Here is an 18,738-nt window from a genome sequence, read left to right as displayed (position 1 = left end):
AGTAATCAGTCCTTGGAAAAATGCTTTCCCTTTGGCCCATCCCTTACCTAAGGCGTTTAATATGCTATCAATCTGCACTCATCAACAAAAAATAATTTTAAAAACTTGTAAAATGACAGGCAAATGTGTAGCCAGGTGGAAGGGACTAACTCATTGATACAGTGGTGCCCCACTTGACGATGACCCTGCTTGACAACAAAATCGCTTGACAACGAGTTTTTTGCGGTCGCTATAGCAATCGTTAAACGATTTCTATAGGTTTTTTCTCTTTACGATGTCACTGCTTCGGAACCGTGTTTTTGCTGAACGACGATTAAAAACAGCTGATCACAAAATGGCTCCCCGGTGTTTTCTGGACCGATTATTTGCAAGACAGCGATCGAAAATGGCTTCCCTTATGGAGGATCTTCGCTGGACGATGAGATATTTCCCCCATTGGAATGCATTAACCGGTTTTCAATGCATTCCAATGGGGGTTTTTTTTGCTTGACGAAGATTTCGCTTAACAGCGATTTTCCTGGAATGGATTATCGTCGTCAAGCGGGGCACCACTATATCTATGCAATTCTCCAAGACTTAGTTATTCTGTGAGCCAGTGTACTGACTTAAAACATGATGTCCACAAGGGCTAATCATTATGATTTTCATATCACTTTTCATATCACTTTAATCTCTCTCCGTGTCTTTAATGCAAATTATCTTAAGAGCTCAGTTATGAATTGAAGCAATTAAAAAGGGGGGTTTATATAAGCAGATAAATAAAAGTAATTCTTTAACTTCTAGTTCCTCTACAATGGATTGGCAAAGAAATTTCTAATGCTTACACATAAAGCCCTAAATAGTTTAGGCCCTCAATAGCTGGCAGAGCGCCTGTCCCCACCTAGCTCTACTCGCGTCACTCGACCAAATCAGACCAGGAGGCTGAGGGGCTTAACCCCGAGAGAGGCCCGGAAGGAGAGAACCAGGCCTTCTCGGTGGTGGCCCCTCATCTTTGGAACACCTTATCCCTGGAGATTCCACTGTCACTCTTGTTGGGAATTTTTTAAAAACAAGATGAAGACTTGGTTCTTCCAGCAGGCCTTCCCCTCCCCTCTTCCCATGGCATAGCTTCCTTTTCCCATCTTGGTTCCTGTTTTCTTTATTCATCTTTCTGCTCTTATGATAAGTTATTTTAATGCTGTTTTTATCTTTATACTGTATTCTGTAAGTCGCCCAGAGCAGATTCCCGAATCTAGATGGGCGGGGTAAAAAATTGGAACAAATAAATAAATAAAATTAAAAATTTCTTCCCAAAGAAACAGCCCTGCCAGTTGAAAAAAGGAGAGAGGAAAAAATCAGAACACTGTAGTACTTTAAAGACTACCAACGTGGACTTGGACCCATTAATGTTCACACTGAAATAAAATTATTAGCTTTTAAAGTGCTTCCATATTTTGTTCTTTTCCCCTCTTTTCATTTGCAGGCATTCATGATTTTGAGCATAATACAGTACTATAATCCGTTTTCCTTTCGTCGTCTTCAGGGATTTCCAACGCGAACCAGAATAACACGGAAGGGACCACCCGAGCAAACTCCCCTTCGCTCTAAAAAGCGACACCGCAAGTGCGCACGCGCGCCGCCCGGCCGGAAAAAACAGCAACAACCGCCCGCCCTCGCTTTCCTGCCCTCGCCTTTCCGCCGCCTCCGAGCGACTTTGGTTGGAGGCGGGGCTCCGTCGGCGTGCGCATGCTCGGTGGGTGTTTGAGGACGGTTGCCCTCTTCCTGGCGCCGGCCGCGGGAGAATTCGAATCGGGCGACGAGGGCGCCAAAGCGACTCGGTGGGTTTTTATTTGTTGTTGTTGTTGTTGTGAGTTCGGAACGAAGAGGCGGGAGGGGAGGGTTTGTGTCCTTGAGACGCGCCAGGAATTTGAATTACTTGGGGGGGAAGGAGTCGTGGGGTGGTCTCGAACTGGCGACGGGGGTGGCTGTAGGCGCGGGGAGCACAGTCTGTCTGTCTCAGCTGCTTCTTGGGGAGAAATCTGGAGGGCCAACTATTCCTTCTGTCTCGGCTTTGCAAAATAAACCCACAAATTATACTGCTTTAGTGGCAGAGGACGGATGGAGAGGCTTGGAGCTTTTGGAACAGCCTCGTGTATGTATCGGGATTCCCTGGTATCTGTTTATTTGCTGATTGATTGATTGATTGCATAATGACAACAACCTTGCTAGGAAGGTCGAGGTGAAGGAGAGTGAGCCTCCAGATGTTCTTGGACTCCAACTCCCAGAAATCCTGGCCAGCAGAGGTGCTTGTGAAGGCTTCTGGGAGTTGTAGTCCAAGAACATCTGGAGGCCCAAGGTTGGGGGACCACTGCCCTAGAGAACATCAAAGCCGAGTGGGGACTCGAACCCCCTCTTCACCACGCCGCCTCGGATACCTGCTGCCTGTCAGTCCTCTTCTCTGCCCCTGCTGGGCTAGTGCAGAGCTGTGCCTTTCCTAGCCGTCTTGGCACCTGAGACCATGATTTCTTTATTTAAAATGTTTATACTCTGCCTTTCTTTAGAAAAGGAGCCACCATAAAATGTGCCCCTGGAAAAGAACTTTCAAGGAAAGCCTGAGAGTAAACTGCTAAATTCCTTTAAAAAAAAAAAGAAATGGAAAAAGAGTTCTTGTAGATTAAGATCAGCTCTTGACTTTATTTTCTTAGTTTAAAAATGTGGCTCAGCTTTGATAACTTGGCTTAAATGGGTGTTTTGCTATTTAAGATGTAGATGTGGTAGCATTTAAAGAAGTGCAGCTTCTGGCTCCAGGTCTCTCCCTCCCACCCCAAACTCCAGTGGGATTTGAAGTTAAATTAAAACAACAACAACAAAAGAGCATAAAGAAGTGACAGGGTCCCTGTGGCCCTCAGCCTCACAGTCCAGGGCTACTAGTTACTGCATGGAGGAACTGTTTTAGCTCAGGCAAAATCCTTATTTTTTCCCATCGTTCTATCACTTGTAGAGAGCATCAGGCCCTGTATGTTTACTTCAAACCTGGAATGAAAGAGTGGAAGAGACTCAGAATCAGGAGTAAGAAGGGAAAGAGAGAAAGTGAATGAAGAAATTGAGAGTTGCAAAGTAAGTGAAGGAGCAAAATAAAGACTGAGTTATTGAAGAACAAGTCGTGAAGAAGCGAAAGAGAGAGGGAGACAGAATGAATGAAGGAGGTACTGAAAGTCAAGGAGCAAGAAGGAGACAATCGATTGCTGCTCTGGCCTTTGGAACAGACACAAGGGGGTTCATTCCTCAGTAATGTCTCCTAAAAAGTTAAGCTGTCTCATTGACACCCCCAGAAGGCTAGGGCAAGTATAGACTTGAAAAGAAGCATTGACCCCCCCCCCAATCCTCCAGTAAAGATGAAGTGGGGATGGAAGGCAGCTTCCTTGAGAAAAGAGTTGAGGGGTGGTGACTGGGATGATGAAGAATGTTAGGCAGCCTCATCTAGATTGATCTCTCTTGCTGTGAGGTTCTTGGGAGACAAGAGACAACACACACACACACACAAATTCAGTCTCCAAGTCTGAAAAAATATTTAGTTAGGAAGGCATCTACTGCTATTCCTTGGGGCATCACACTTTAAGAAGGTTGCTGACAAACTGGGACAAGTTCAGAAGAGGGCAACAAGGGTCTGGGAAGACTGAGAGAACTGGGCATGTTTAGCCTTGAGAAAAGAAGATTTGAGGGGAGATAGGATAACTCTCTTCAAATACTTAAAGGTGGCCTGTACCGAGGAGGGGCAGGATCTGTTCTTCATCATACCAGAGTGCAGGACATGTAATAATGGGTTTAAGTTATAGGAAGCCAGATTTTGATTGAATATTGGGGAAAAACTTCATAACTATTAGAGCAGTATAACAATGGAATCAATCACCTCGAGAGGTGCTGCATGCTCCGATGCTGGAGGCATTCAAGAGAAAATCAGACAATCATATTTGTCTGCACAGAGCAGGGAGTTGGACTCAGTAGCCTTATAGGCCCCTGCTAACTTCATTATTCTATGTTTTTTTTTCTCCCGTGCTTCCTAAAGTCTTTTTTACTTTTAATGGCTTTTAAGACACCCTGGCTTTAAGACTTTCCTGAGCTGGTTTTATTGATTAGGTTATCCTGTGGTGTTTCACTATTTTTTTTTAATAATTGAAGTAAGTACACTCCCCAGAGAAACTTCATTGTGAGTCAAAAAGGTAAAGGCTCCCCTTGACATTTAGTCAGTCGTGTCTGACTCTAGGGGGCGGTGCTCATCCCCATTTACAAGCCGTAGAGCCAGCGTTTGTATGAAGACAGTTTCCGTTGTCACGTGGCCAGCATGACTTAGACCCAGAATGCTGTTTACCTTCCCACTGAGGTTGTCCCTATTTATCTACTCGCATTTGCATGCTTTCAAACTGCTAGGTTGGTGAGGAGCTGAGACAGAGCGACGGGAGCTCACTCCGTTGCGTGGAATCGATCTTACGACTGTTGGTCTTCTGACCCTGCAGCACAAAGGCTTCTGCAATTTAGCCCACAGTGCCACCACATCCCTTCATGAGTCAACAAAAAAAATACTGTAAATAAATTAGGAGAGGAGGGCAATTTAGTCCGGGGGGGGGGAAATTACCTTACTAAGTCTCAGTTTACTAAAAAGATTGATTTGATTACAGAAATACTATGTATGTTCCACCTTTTATCGTTCCTTTTTTTGAAAGTGAAATAGTTGAATAGTTTGGTAAAGAGGTTAGAATGACCGCTAGCCATAATTAGGCAGTTATGTTCTGAACAAGTGCAGCTTGTTCTGCCCTGCTGAAAATAGTCATTATTCATGTATTTATTTAAGGAAGTAGAGAAAGCTGCTGATCAATGCCCAAAACAGTGTACAGAGTGACCTAAAAGTACAAACATAAGCAAGATCAACAATAAAACATCCACTGTCACCAGTAAAAAAATCCAGGCAGTATAACTGGATGAATAATAACTTGTGGCTAAATTGAAACAGCAGCGACATCCAATCATCTAGTTGAAAGTGCTTTAGAAAGACCCAGATATTAGCTTGTACCTTGCACAAAATAGTTCTAAAAGGTAGTTGCTGTCAAGTTAAAAGGCATAGTGTGGTAGAGGTCAAAATCGTTATTACAGAAGAACTACACAGCTTTAATGTTGACAAAGAAAAAAATAGAAATTTTGTACACCTTGGTTTAGTCATCAATCCAAATAGAGACTGCAGCCAAGAAATCTGAAGACTGAGAAGGGCAGCAATGATGTAACTAGAAAAGCTAATCACGTGTAAGGATATGTGACCACGACCAAGATAATTCACACTTTCGTATTTCCAGTCACCATGTATGGATGTAAAAGTATAAAAAGCTTACAGGAAAATTGATTTGTTTGAGATGTGGTGCTGGAGAACAATTTATTTTACTTTGGAGCACAACTTTTACCTACTAAATTTTTTAATGAAAACTTGGCAATCCATCCACATAAGTGGTACTATAAAGTTCAATTTAACTGCCTGAATTAGCGTTATATCACTAAAACTGAGTTTTCTGTTTTTCTCTTAGATTTTTGTGAAAGAATACAACATGAAAAAACGTGAAGCTTTCCTACAAGCTGTCTCTGATGGTGCCATTGATAAGTTCTTGCATTTTATTCAGCTCCATGTAAGTAAATAAATCAGTTTCTGCCTGGCATTGAGGTGGAGTAAAGGTGTCAATGCCCTGGTTGAGAATAGGATGTCAAGCAGATTCCAACAATTTAAGGCAGTAGGGGCCATAGTATTATAACAGTGGTAGTTGACGGATTTATTTAGCCTATTTTCCATGTAACAAAAGTGTTGCGATGCACAAGTATATTCTGGGAGGCCTACAGCAAGGGAAGGTGATGCATTTATTAGACCACTAAAAAATACAAATTAAAAAAAGAAAGCTAGCTTTCAACCCATAGAAGTCTTCATCAGACTGGACACCATTATACTGTGAATGGTAAAGGAAAAGCATGAAAGTTATGGCCGATGTCTGTGCCGGGTCTGTTTCTTAATTACAAACACAAGTCAGAAGTGGAGGTTTCCCCCTGGTGCACGTTGGTTGGATTATCTCTCCCAACTCATCAAACAAAGGCCTGCCAGGTATTCAGCGTCCCCCCCCCCCCAATCAACTTATTTTGAAACTCAGGATTCCTACATGGCAATGGCTGAGGCTGCACAGAAATGTGGCAACCCCCCTATGAGAGAATGGGGAATAAAATTTTATCTCCCCACCAGATGAAGTCAGTGGCAGCCAAATTAATAGTGTTCCTTTATGGCTGGAAAGCAGATATTTTCTTATGTTTGCAGTCCTGTTTGGCTAATGTTAAGTACAGTGGTGCCTCGCATTACGACGTTAATTTGTTCCAGTGAAATCGCTGTAGAACGAAAACGTCGAAATGCGAAAATAAAAAGCCCATTGAAACGCATTGCAACCCCTTCAATGCATTCCAATGGGCTGGAAATTCACAGTCCAGCGAAGATCCTCCATACGGCGGCCATTTTCGGTGCCTGTGCAGTGAGGAATCCATCCCAGAAAACAGCAGGGAGCCATTTTATTTACCCCATGGCCATTTTGAAACCGCTGATCAGCTGTCCGAAAATCGTCGTTTTGCGAAGAATCGGTTCCCGAAGCAGGGAACCGATCATCGCAAAGCAAAAAACCCCTGTTCAGACCATTGTTTTGCGATCGCAAAAAGATCGTCATAATGCGGTGCCATCGTAAAGCGAGGCACAACTGTATCTATGTTTTCTTCTTGATGGTGCTCTAGGAGAGTTACTCTGTACGCAGCCTTTTCTAAAATTAAGTTCTTGTTCCATGCCAAAGTTCTAATTGTAATACATGAAGAGCACACACAAATACCTCAACCCACAACCCAACAAAAAACTGGTTTATCATGAAGCAGGGGGAAAACTCAGGCCATAAAGGCTGAGCAAGCAATCTGGCAAATACCGCCTCACCAGAAGCATCTGATCTTAATCAACTGCCGCATATCTCCCAGAGTCACCTCCTTCTCCTCAAAGGTATGTGGCAGTTGAGTTGGGGAGGCACATTTGAAGCCTGCTGTAGCCACCTCATTGCAGCCAAGGGATGGAATTTCCTTTGTTTCAAACCAACTCAACCACATCCCCTACTTTGCAGTGTGATACGTCTCTCTGCTGACCACAACAAAGCCCAACCCATCAATCGCACTGTATCTTACCAAGCCCTTTAAAATCTAGAACAGGGATGATGCGACACTTATGGTCCACCTGGTGCTGCTTGCTGGCGTGCAACCCTTGTCATTTCTCACCATTGGCTATATTGGCTGGGCTGATAGCAATTGCAGTCCAATAATACCAGGAAGGCCATTCATTTCCGTCACCTGTATAGAGGATGTTTGTACTAAACACACACACTAGGCACTGACCCACAACATGGATTGCAATTAAAAGAAGTTTAAGTTGCCTCTTGTTCTGGAATACTATTTTTCTTTTACTTGGCCTTTCCAAAAATAGAATGAAGCAGATGCTTCTTTCAGTTCCTTTAGGTAATTCTGCTTTTCAGGAAGGACAACATCTATCGCTCATTCCTTTTTTTTTACAGTTCTTTAATTGGTTTACTTCTGAGCTTAAGTATTGTATGGAGCTGTGAGCAAATTACTGCAGTGTGGGAGAAGTACAAAAAACTCTGGTTGCAAACTTTTGGTTTTGATCATTTTGCAGAAGGATGCGGCTGATTCATTTGACCTAAATGAGCTGCTTCAAGAATTATCAAGGAAGCAGAAAGAAGCTTTATGGGAGACGTTAAAACATTTGTTAGCACAAGCTTTGGTAGATGATCCAGTAGAGGAATGGCAGAGGGTTAGAGAAGAATGTGATGAGGACATGGAGAGTGACGGAGCTTCTAAAAAGGTAATTATTTGTATCAGATAGCTGAAAGCATACAAAAACACAATATTTGATCTAAACGAAATCTTACAGACGGCGTGTTTCTTTTTTATCTCTTTACTCCCTTTATGTCCATTTCATTAATACGTTGCACTTCCTAGGAGAGAGTGGCTCACGTAGATAGGCCTTGCAGGCAATCTCTTCTCTTTACACAGACTATTTATTTATTTATTTATTTATTTATTTATTGGACTTATATACCGCCCCATAGCGCTACAAGCACTCTCCGGGCGGTTCTGTTCTGAGATTGAGCTTTAATAGTAAATAAACGTTTGAGGGTACAGTACATTATCATTGCTATTTTTAATTGATTCTAGAGAGCCCTAGTTTTAATTGCATTTTAATCATATAATTACATTTAATTTCTTTTTAATGTTTTGTTTTTATTGTATTTTAATAACCTATTGTTTTAAACGGTTTTGGAAGTTGCCTTGGGGCCCGATTCTGTGAGAAAAGATAGCATATGATTAAAATAAATAAGAATAAATGAACACCACAGTAGCATGCTGGAAGGCTATTCTAGTGGCTTTCTTGCAACCTGTTGTCTTTATTTCTAAAATTGATATTGGAAGGATCCCTAAGCCAAGGCTTTTACTGGTGCTGTTCTGCTGTGCTTTCAAATGTGGAGTTATGGGCCTCTGCTAAGACAGATTAGAACTTTGCATTCACAACCAAATGTTTGCTTCCTAAGCACTTTTTAGTATGTAGGAATAACCAAGGGGAAAGTGTGTTAATAATACCTCCCATTTTGCATTTAAAACCCTCAGTTGCCTTGCCAATATGAATAAAGTGAAAGCTTATACAGTATTTAAAAGAGGTCCCCATTGCTTTTTTCAAAAGCTGTATTGTGTTGCTTGTAAGCGAGCAGCCCTACTGTATATTGCATTGGAAAGAAGTAGTTAAGGGTTCTTTGACACCTGCATATGTAACAGGCAGCCCTGACCCCACCTGTCCGTCACAGCTGGGCAGTGGATCATCAGCCAATGGGATGACGGAGGGTGGAGCTGGAGGGGGAGGAGTTGGAAGAAAAGGGGTGTGAAGTGTGAGGGGAGAGATCAGATGTGGAGTGTGAGAGAGAAAGAGCTTGTTTAGAGGCCTGCATGCCTAAGTGGTCAGTGAGGGAAGTCTGTGTTTGATTACATAAGATACAGTGATTGACATCTTGATTAGCTAACTGTGATTTACATATTTTATTTTGTTATTTCAATAAACCTGTTTTGTTTTGAAGGAAACCTTTGTCCTTCTTAAATAGTCAGTACAGTTGGTGGCAGCAAGTGTGAAGTAGCGTGGTGGGCATTCTGAGAAGCCTGAGTTGGCAGTGACATCAGATTGGCCTGCTACGTCACAGCATAGAAGTAAAAAATGGTTGTGTCCCTTCACAAGGTGGTCCAGCTAGGTTTCTGAATAAACTTCATGGGTGAAGGGGAGACGGAGTATGTTGTATGTGTAGGCTGCAACACCCATGATACATCTGGTAATGAGGGAAAGAAGTGGGCAGGAAGTCCCCTTTATTCTGTGGTATTCCGCAAATTTTCCTTTCTTCATATGATAGTAAGGGACGTGGTGGCGCTGTGGGCTAAACCGCAGAAGCCTGTGCTGCAGGGTCAGAAGACCAGGCAGTTGTAAGATCGAATCCACGCGACGGAGTGAGCTCCCGTCGCTTGTCCCAGCTCCCGCCAACCTAGCGGTTCGAAAGCATGCAAATGCAAGTAGATAAATAGGGACCACTTCAGTGGGAAGGTAACAGCGTTCCGTGTCTAAGTCGCACTGGCCATGTGACTTTGGAAGATTGTCTTCGGACAAAAACGCTGGCTCTATGGCTTGGAAACGGGGATGAGCACCACTCCCTAGAGTCGAACACGACTGGACAAAAATTGTCAAGGGGAACCTTTACCTTTACCTTTTTATATGATAGTGCACCTCCCTCACTACAAGCCTAGAATATCCTCTATTTTGTGGAGGAACAGAGATGGGGAAGGATCTGTGTCATACTCATGTAGAGAACGCTCTTCCTTGGTTCTTCTTAGAAGTTAAATAGTACTATCCTTTATTTATGGAGCTTCTGCTTTATTAAATGTGTTGGCTTTAGAGAGTCTACTTTTAATAACCTTGCAAAATATTCAGTACTCTTATTTCATTTTAACTGTTGGCTCTTAACTTTTAGGAACAAACCTCGGCTGTGATACAAGGTGTAACAACTGTAGTTACTTCTTCTATATCGGTAGTAGATGAAAATGCCAACTCCAAAGCTCTTCTAGAATGTGCTTTGATATTAAATGGTATGTATTTTGTGATAAATCATACGTGGATTAACTGTGCTTCTTTTATAAAATCTCTGTTACATTGATCATGTACTGAACATTTTCATGAGTGGGTAAATATTTAGAATAAGATTAATGCCACTTCTGAGAAGAAACAATTTTGTGAGGTGTTAGTTGAAGTAATTTTTAAACCATCATTTTACCACATGATGTTCTTCTGTATTGCATCTTGAAAACTTCTTGCTGTTCCATATAACTGCCTATCGCATAATAGAGTCACTGATTCTCTTGGTGGCAACTTAAACACCAAAGACCAGAATCCTACTGTCCCCTTCTACTCTGGCAGTACTTAATTCAGAGTTTGCACAAGGAGGTATCAAGGGCTTCCTTGCTCAGGCCTACACACTTTTGAGACCAGCAGAGCCAATGGCAAGCTTGCATAATGGCAGGGCAGAGATTGTAGAATGCTGCAGCTGAAGCCTTATGCTGTGCGAGAAGATTCTGGCCTTAAACAGCTGTTGAACATATTAAAACCGTCACAGGCCACATGCATAAGCACTTCAGAAGTTTAAAGGTTAAATTGGGCCCCGAAACACAATGGGAACAGACAAACATTGACAAGATGAGTGTCAGATAAAGACAGCCATATGCAGATTGTATCATGATAGACCAACCTATATGTCAGTAACTGTATCTACAGTGGTGCCCCGCATAGCGACGTTAATCTGTTCCGGATTAATTCTCGCTATCCAGAAACATCGCAATGCGGGTGGGAAAACCCCATAGAAACACATTAAACTTTGTTTAATGTGTTCCTATGGGGCGAAAACTCACTGTTATGCATAGATCCTCCATAGCGCTGCCATTGGTAAGCGAAATCGCGCGAAAATGGTTGTGGTGGCCATTTTGGAACCGCCGATCAGCTGGCCGAAAATGGGGCTGGCGCTCGGGCAGGAGGGCGGGGGAAGGCTCCCCCGCCCTCCTCCCGAGCGCCTGCCAGCATTTTCCCTTCCGAAGCCCCCAACGGTCAGCTGGGGGAAAATTGGGCCTATGGGGAAAAATTGCAAAGCGATTTTTCCCCATAGGGAACATTGCAATGCGATCGCAAAAGTGATCGCAAAGTCTTCTTCGCTATGCGGATTCGTCGTTAAACGGGGTGCCTGCTAAGCGAGGCACCACTGTATCTCAGTTAAGATCCATCCTGTCTACACTGAGCACAGTTGATATATCCTGAGTGGTAAAAACATTCCTGGTAACAGTAACAAGCTGAGCTTTTTCAGTTAGTGATGAATCCAAAGGACCATTCAGTTGTTATGCCTGAAACCATGGAGAACTCAATGACACACGGTAGCGGAAACATGCCCCATACTCAAATCACCACTAGTCTGTCAGATCTTTACATGTTTAGTCTGAAGTGGAGTCTGTAAAATAAGGTTCAAGAAAAGTTGCAAATTGTGTACTTTACTTTTCAGGGAGAGCAAACACATCTAAATGACTGCAAACCTTCCAAATTACAGTAGGACCCTCATATCCATGGGATCAGTCTCCATGGTTTCACTTAATCATGCTCTGAAAATATTAAAAATATTGAAAGAAAATTGTTTTTCACATGTATTACCAGAACTGGCCACTAGAGACCGTGCTATGAGTACTTGTTAGTGAAGAATACATAGCATAGCCCCCTAGTAGCCAGTTCTGGTAATGCATGTGAAAATATATTTTTTTCTGTTTTTTTCCCTCTTTTACCGTGCTATATATGTTTGCTATTATCTGCAGTTTTCAGTATCCATTGGAGGGATTGGAACCAATTCTTGGTGGATATGGGACTCCCACTGTATTCAGTTTCTTCAGTACCTACCGTTTTTCCCCCAAAATAAGACAGGATCTTATATTAATTTTTGCTCCCAAAAATGTATTAGGGCTTATTTTCCAGGGATGTTTTATTTTACGGTCACGTCATCTTCTAGTTGCTGCCCAAGGGTGGAGGGCGGGGTTTCACTTAATTAGGGCTTATTTTTTTGGGTAGGGCCTATATTACGAGCATCCTGAGAAATCATACTAGGGCTTATTTTCAGATTAGGTCTTATTTTCGGGGAAACAGGGTATCATTAATTATCTGTATTAAACCTCACCTTATTTATTTTCATGCTAGAAATGCCTCCAGGTACCAGATTAAAAATTTCACACCTTGTCTGGTACAGCCAGAGAGATGGAAGAAGTAGAGCTGAGGGTTATTTACCTATTGATGCCACATATCTTAAAACAGCATTGCTTGAACTATTGGAAACATTTTATTTACTTAACTGAGAACTAAATATTTTGAGTTCGTAGTATTGTGCAAATATCTGTGATACTAAGTTTCAGTAGAATCTTGCTGTTTTGTTGTCTAAAAACAGAAATGACAAGTAATGCAGTTGTGAGAGTTTTATTTAACAGTTTTATCAAAAGATGGCTATATTGTCACTGGCATCTTGGTAGCTAGTGACAGAAACAAAACAGCTTTGGCATAATTTGTAGACACACACTAGGCTTGCTAACAAATGTCTTTTTGTCACAGCACGGTTATCACAATAGCAGTAAATAATTTTGTATGTTGTTTTTTGTTTTTTTTTTAAATAGCCATCCTTTTTGCATTGCCTGACTCAGAAAAATCTTTATTGGGACCCATCCAGCATCTGTGTGAACAGTGGTGGGCAAAGGGACTTGAAGAAAAAGAACAGTTTGGGAAAACAGCATTCCTCATGTTTCTGAAAAACAGTGTCGAGAAGAAAACTGTGGTGGTAGGCATGCCATATGTTTCTCACTTTATCTGGAAGATTAAGCAAAGTTTTTTATTTGTTAGATACTTATTTGATAGGCAAGTCTCGTGTCTTGAAAAATCTGGCCTGCTCCACCATGGAATAAAGCTGGGTTAAGTCAGGAGCTTTTAAAATATTGGCAGACTACGTGAGCAGTACTGAAATACCCTTTACTGTTGATAAACACAATATAATGAAGCACTGAGGCTTAAATGTTGAAGTTCTCAGGGTAAGACTTTCCAGTGTGGTTTGTCCGCCGCCACGTCCAAACAAAAATAACTGACAGGCTATATTCACATATATGATCACCATAACCATTTGTATTTCTCTGTGGACTGACTTTGTTGACTGAGAACCGGTGTGGAAGGACTTGGGAGGTCTGGATTCAAATTCTGTTCAACCATAGAAAGTCCCTGAGAAGTGGCAATGATAAACCATTCCTTGAACATCCCATATACCTCAAAAGCCCTGTTTATTTTATTTATTTATTTTTATTTTTTTATTAGATTTCTATCCCGCCCTTTTAGATGAAGTCTTACCATCATTCGGAAGTGACTTGATGGCATATAACAAGAGAAACATTGATTGATCTGGATTTCTCAGATTTTTGTTGCCTGCCTAATCCTTACAAAAACATAACCGCTTGCCTCCTTCAGGGAGCAGATATAATCCGTTTATGGCATCTTCATCGGGCTTTGTTGTGTTTTGATTACGATTTGGAAGAGAGTAATGAAGTGAAAGATTTGTTGCTTCGGTGCTTCATGAGTGTTGCCCATATTAAAAAAGAAGAGGTAAGATTACTTTTTTAAAATGCCTTGTGATGTTGAAATTATTGGGTGGAAGTGGATGTATTCAAAACTAAACCAAAGGAAACCTTAAAGGGTGGTGTCACAAACTCTGCTTCTTTGGAGCTTTGAGTCAGGTAGTCTCCTAACACCTCAGCCTTTTTCCCTGCGGCTGAAGGAAACATGAGGAAGTAACTAGAGAGGGGGGATCTACCAGACACCCAAAGGGAGGCTCGCTTTTCTTTTCTCTTTTCATTTCCAAACCCACCCACCCCCCAAAACCTATAAACTCGTTGAACAGGACTAATAAGTGAAGCCCACAAAAATGCTCAGCAGGTACCCAAGTGGCAAGGGCTTAGGGCCTTTGCCTGCCCTTTGTGTTCTAAAATTATTCCAAGGCAAGGAAAAATTTTATGTCTTTTTTTTTTTAAAAAAAGAAGAAATAAAGAAGAACAAAGCAAAAGAATAGAAGGTAAAATGTAAAATCGGCGGAAATGTTATAGGTGAAAGGCTATAAATGAAAAAAAAAAGGGCAAAAATGTGGGGGCACCTTAAAGTCTAACGTTTATATTTTTTTAATGTGAGCTTTTGTGGACAAGTCCACTTCACCAGACCTAACTGAAGGAGATACAACATGGCAAACATTTATACATGACATCAAAGTATAGATATCAAAATATGGAGACTGTGGTTGGTTGGTGTGAGTCAATGGGTGTTAAACTTTGTGATGATAGTGTCTTTGATATGTAGGTAATTCACAGAAGCTTGTACTGTAAAGAACACAGGAATGTTCAGGTTTTGGACTTAAGACATGGATTGTCATAAGTCTTAGAAAAATAACAAAAATCTCAAGCTACCCTACTCTGAGTACCTTACTGCTGAACACTTCCACCCTAAAGTAAAACCCTGCAGTGGGGAAAGTGTGTGAAGCTCAGTTACCTTATATCCCTGTCAGCTCAGCTTACTTTCTCCTTCACAATACTCTAACAACTTCCTTGTATATAGTACAGCTTCAGGCTGCCAGTCTGCAGCTGTCACTGAGATTTTAATCCACTTCCCATCATTTTTCTTTGACAAAGACAGGTAATTAATTATTCTTCTGGGTGACTTTTCTCCCTCTTTGTTACCTTGTTTGCCTCGAGGTCAGTAAACTGAGGTTTGGTCTGCATTTCGAAGAACCTCTTGAAGATGCTCTTGCCCTGAATTCCAGGCAAAAGCAAACATTTTACAATCATTTGCCCAGATGAAGCACCTTATAAACCTTTATCCGTATCAAACGCTTTACAAACACAAGTCAAATAAATAAACATTCATAGTTCCCATTTTTCATATCCCAACTTCTCAACAGGTGGGGAAGGAGGAACATAGCAACGCTGAGCCTTTTCACAAGCTCTGAACACTGCTAGGAATGTGATGCATACAAGATAACACTCATGCATTCTCAGTTCTTTGGTTAAGATCTACTTATTTGTCTGCCATTTGGAAGTCAAATGGCATACAAATAGATAAGTCGTGTCTAACTCTTCGTGATCCCATGGACCAGAGCACGCCAGGCCCTCCTGTCTTCCACTGCCTCCCGGAGTTGGGTCAGATTCATGTTGGTTGCTTTGATGACACTGTCCAACCATCTCGTCCTCTGTCGTCCCCTTCTCCCCTTGCCTTCACACTTTCCCAACATCAGGGTCTTTTCCAGGGAGTCTTTTCTTCTCGTGAGGTGGCCAAAGTATTGGAGCCTCAGCTTCAGGACTGCCCTTCCAGTGAGCACTCAGGGTTGATTTCCTTCAAAATGGATAAGTTTGTTCTCTTTGCAGTCTGAGGGACTCTCAAGAGTCTCCTCCAGCACCACAGTTCAAAAGCATCAGTTCTTCTTTATGGTCCAGCTCTCACTTCCATACATCACTAGTGGAAAAACCATAGCTTTGACTATGCAGACCTTTGTCGGCAAGGTGATGTCTCTGCTTTTTAAGATGCTCTCTAGGTTTGTCATCGCTTTCTTCCGAAGAAGCAGGCGTCCTTTAATTTCGTGGCTGTTGTCACCATCTGCAGTGATCATGGAGCCCATGAAGTCTACTTGTCTATTTGGAATTCTAGTAATTATTTATTTAGTTTTCCTAAGACTTCTTGTGTACTGTTTCTTCTAAAGTTTGTTGTAATTAGGTAATGTTGCTGTAACAAGTCTTTAGTAAGGTACCATAAGTGTGTGTTGGAGAGCTTAAATTTCAGAAAAAAAAATTGAGTGTAGCATTAGTGCATGCACTGTTAGCTGCAGTTTTTAAAATTGATATATGACTCCTTCCAGAGTAACATTATTTTGTCTGCCTTCTTTTCTAGGGGAGAAGATTCCTGAGTTTTCTTTTCACATGGAATGTCAACTTCATTAAAATGATACATGGCACTGTTAAAAATCAATTGCAATGTTTTCCTAGGTATGTTTCACTTAAAAATCAGTTGTGGTGTTTCCATAGATCCATGTTACTTAAGGCACTTGCGACTGGTTGCAGTTACACAAAATGAAAACATAGTATTCTAAAGACTTCTTTATTGTTCATGGGCAAGTATGAGGACGAATGCTTGTCAGTCTCTCCTATTTCTCTTCCTTTGCCAGTAGAAGTGGCTTCAGGAACCAGTACTTTATCAAGAAGAAAAAACCTTTTTTCTCCTAACCCAAAACAAGTTAAGAATCAGCCAAAGACCCTGGCTTCAGGCTCTTGTTTATTAGGAGAGAAGCAAATCAAGAGTTCCAATTTGGATATAATGCGAACCCTTCCCAGATCTTGGCTACCAGAGCTACAGTGGACCCTTGACTTACAGATGGCTTGACTTACAAACTTTTTGAGTTACAGACTTCTCTGGCTGCAAAATTTAAGTTTGACTTGCAGACTGAGATTTGACTTACAGGCCAGAAAAAACCCAAAATGGAACAAAAACAGCCTGTTACAGGATTAATCAGTTTTCAGTGCACTGTAGGTCAATGGAGACTTGACTTACAGACTTTTTGACTTGAGAACTGCCTTCCAATACGGATTAAGTTCTCAAGTCAAGACCCCACTGTATTCTAGGGAATAAGCAATGCAGGAAACAGTGATCTTGATTGGAAGCAGTAGTCCAAAGTTCTGATTTACAATTTTGTGTGATGTAGTCACTATCAGTTGTTGATCCTGTTATTTAAGATGCTGCTTTGTTTCTGTGAGGGTTCCGAGGTTAGCTCCTTCTTTTTAAAAAAAATAACTTGCCAGATCTCTTGGGTTTGGAAACAGGGGTAACAGTTATTGGGCTGTTTAACAAGAGTCCAGTATCTACAAACTTATTCCAAACGTTTTCCCCTTTTGACAACAGATCCGCTAGGGGTGGTGGTTCTATCCTGTCCGTTCCAGGGTCCCGGCCATTCTGGTGGGATATCGGGGTTTAATAACAGTCCCTTCTGTCTTTCCAACAAGGGGATGGTGTCCTCCTCTCGAAGGTCCACCCAGTCACACTCCCGGGCAGGTTCCCCCGTCTGCCATGGGGTTCCAGGAATCTCCTCTGTAGAGTCTCCCATGTCCTCCATTCCAATCTCTCCCAGCGTCCTCTTTCCACCCTTTCTCTCTCCTCCCTTAACTTCCTCCACCACTCCTTTGTCTCCCTTTCACCCCAGTATGATGGTTTGGGGTTGAGCTCTCTCCTCCTCCGGGCATCCGCCTCTTCTTTAGGGACTCTCAGCTTTTCTATCTTCCCCATCCAGGGATCTTCAACCCAAATCCACTCCTTCCTGTTTCGTGTGTGTGTGTGTGTATGTGTGTGTGTGCTTGCATTTTCCCTCTTGTGGTATAGATTGGTAGGTAATACTGTGGTGCAGTCACCAAATGACTAAACTAAATGATTGCATCTCCTCTAGTGTATTTGTTTCAGATCTGTATAGATCGGCTGCCTTCATTTCATTATAATAAGAATAATAATCTTAGAACTGCAGAGCTGGAAGAAATTCTGTGGATCGTTGAGATGCATGATGATATCTGTTCCCTTGCCTATTTGGACTTATTAGAATGGCCAATCTGGGGCTAACTGAGTTGAACGTTGGAGGTAGCAGAAAAAGATGTGGCTCTCAAGTTCTTTTGTAAGATTACATCAAAAGGAACCATAACGAGTCAAATTACTCTTAATAAAGGTCCTCCTCCACTTGGCTGTTATTATGCAAGAAAAGGAACTTGGGATCATAGAAGCTCACAGAGACATAAGCTTGAATATCTATTAGCTGCAATACTTAAGTAAAATCTTCATGTTGAGAGTCAGTGGAAAACTGGGGGGGGGGGGGCTGAGATTTAAGCTGAATGTTCTCATTTTCCGAACCGAAAACTGCTACCGTTTTAATGTTGTGGGACAGTTCAAAATGCCTGGGTACTGCTTAAAGCTAAAGAATTACGTATACATTCAATTTAGGGAGCCTGTTCACCACCTCTGTTTCTTCATTTACAAACACAGGTCCCTGATGACACATATTGCTGAAATTTATTTCAGAGCCTGGAAAAAAGCTTCAGGGGAGATACTGGAGGTATATTATTTCACAGTTGCTGCCATTTTTTCCCTTTCAGGATTAATTAAAACAACAGCAGCAGCAGCAGCAGTTTACTTGTCTTTACTCTCAGCTGTATCGACACTTTAAATCTTGTCATCAGTATGCCTGCAGAGGCAACTGGATGTATACATATCACAGCTGGGTATCTAGAGACTTCTTTGTTGTGCCGAAAGTCTTGCTTTGGAAATTTATGCACAAATATAAATCTTAAATATCTGCCAAGACTGATCCTAGTATGTAGAAGTGGTATGTGGATGTGTTATGTACAGTGGCCAGATGGCCGTTCTTTCTAGAGAAATACTTTACGGAATCACTGCTTGTTCTACAACATCTGCATAGCAAGAGGTTCTTGCTAATTAAAGGCTGTTGAACTAGGCCTTAAAACAAATTGAAATGCAATGTA

The 18,738-nt window shown here is 41.7% G+C and overlaps 1 protein-coding gene across 3 annotated transcripts in view; it reads left to right on the top strand.

The window, feature by feature from the left end:
* The first annotated feature begins 1,691 nt into the window (after window positions 1-1,691).
* Window positions 1,692-18,738, top strand: part of NCAPG2 (non-SMC condensin II complex subunit G2) — a 50,780-nt gene continuing 33,733 nt past the window's right edge. For 2 of the 3 annotated variants that reach the window (XM_020779707.3, XM_073002895.2), the window contains exons 1-9: window positions 1,692-1,817; window positions 2,981-3,096; window positions 5,550-5,648; window positions 7,715-7,903; window positions 10,104-10,218; window positions 12,820-12,980; window positions 13,655-13,789; window positions 16,115-16,209; window positions 18,242-18,311. In XM_020779707.3, the coding sequence (XP_020635366.3) occupies window positions 5,571-5,648; window positions 7,715-7,903; window positions 10,104-10,218; window positions 12,820-12,980; window positions 13,655-13,789; window positions 16,115-16,209; window positions 18,242-18,311 (843 nt within the window). In that variant the 5' untranslated portion in view covers window positions 1,692-1,817; window positions 2,981-3,096; window positions 5,550-5,570. The remainder of the gene's footprint in view (window positions 1,818-2,980; window positions 3,097-5,549; window positions 5,649-7,714; window positions 7,904-10,103; window positions 10,219-12,819; window positions 12,981-13,654; window positions 13,790-16,114; window positions 16,210-18,241; window positions 18,312-18,738) is intronic. The other variant, XM_020779708.3, reaches the window with a different exon arrangement.

Source organism: Pogona vitticeps, chromosome 6 (assembly GCF_051106095.1).
Source record: "Pogona vitticeps strain Pit_001003342236 chromosome 6, PviZW2.1, whole genome shotgun sequence".
NCBI classification, from domain to species: Eukaryota; Metazoa; Chordata; class Lepidosauria; order Squamata; family Agamidae; genus Pogona; species Pogona vitticeps.
The sequence above is the reverse complement of the archived record's forward strand: the minus strand, read 5'-3'. Positions and strand labels throughout refer to the sequence as shown.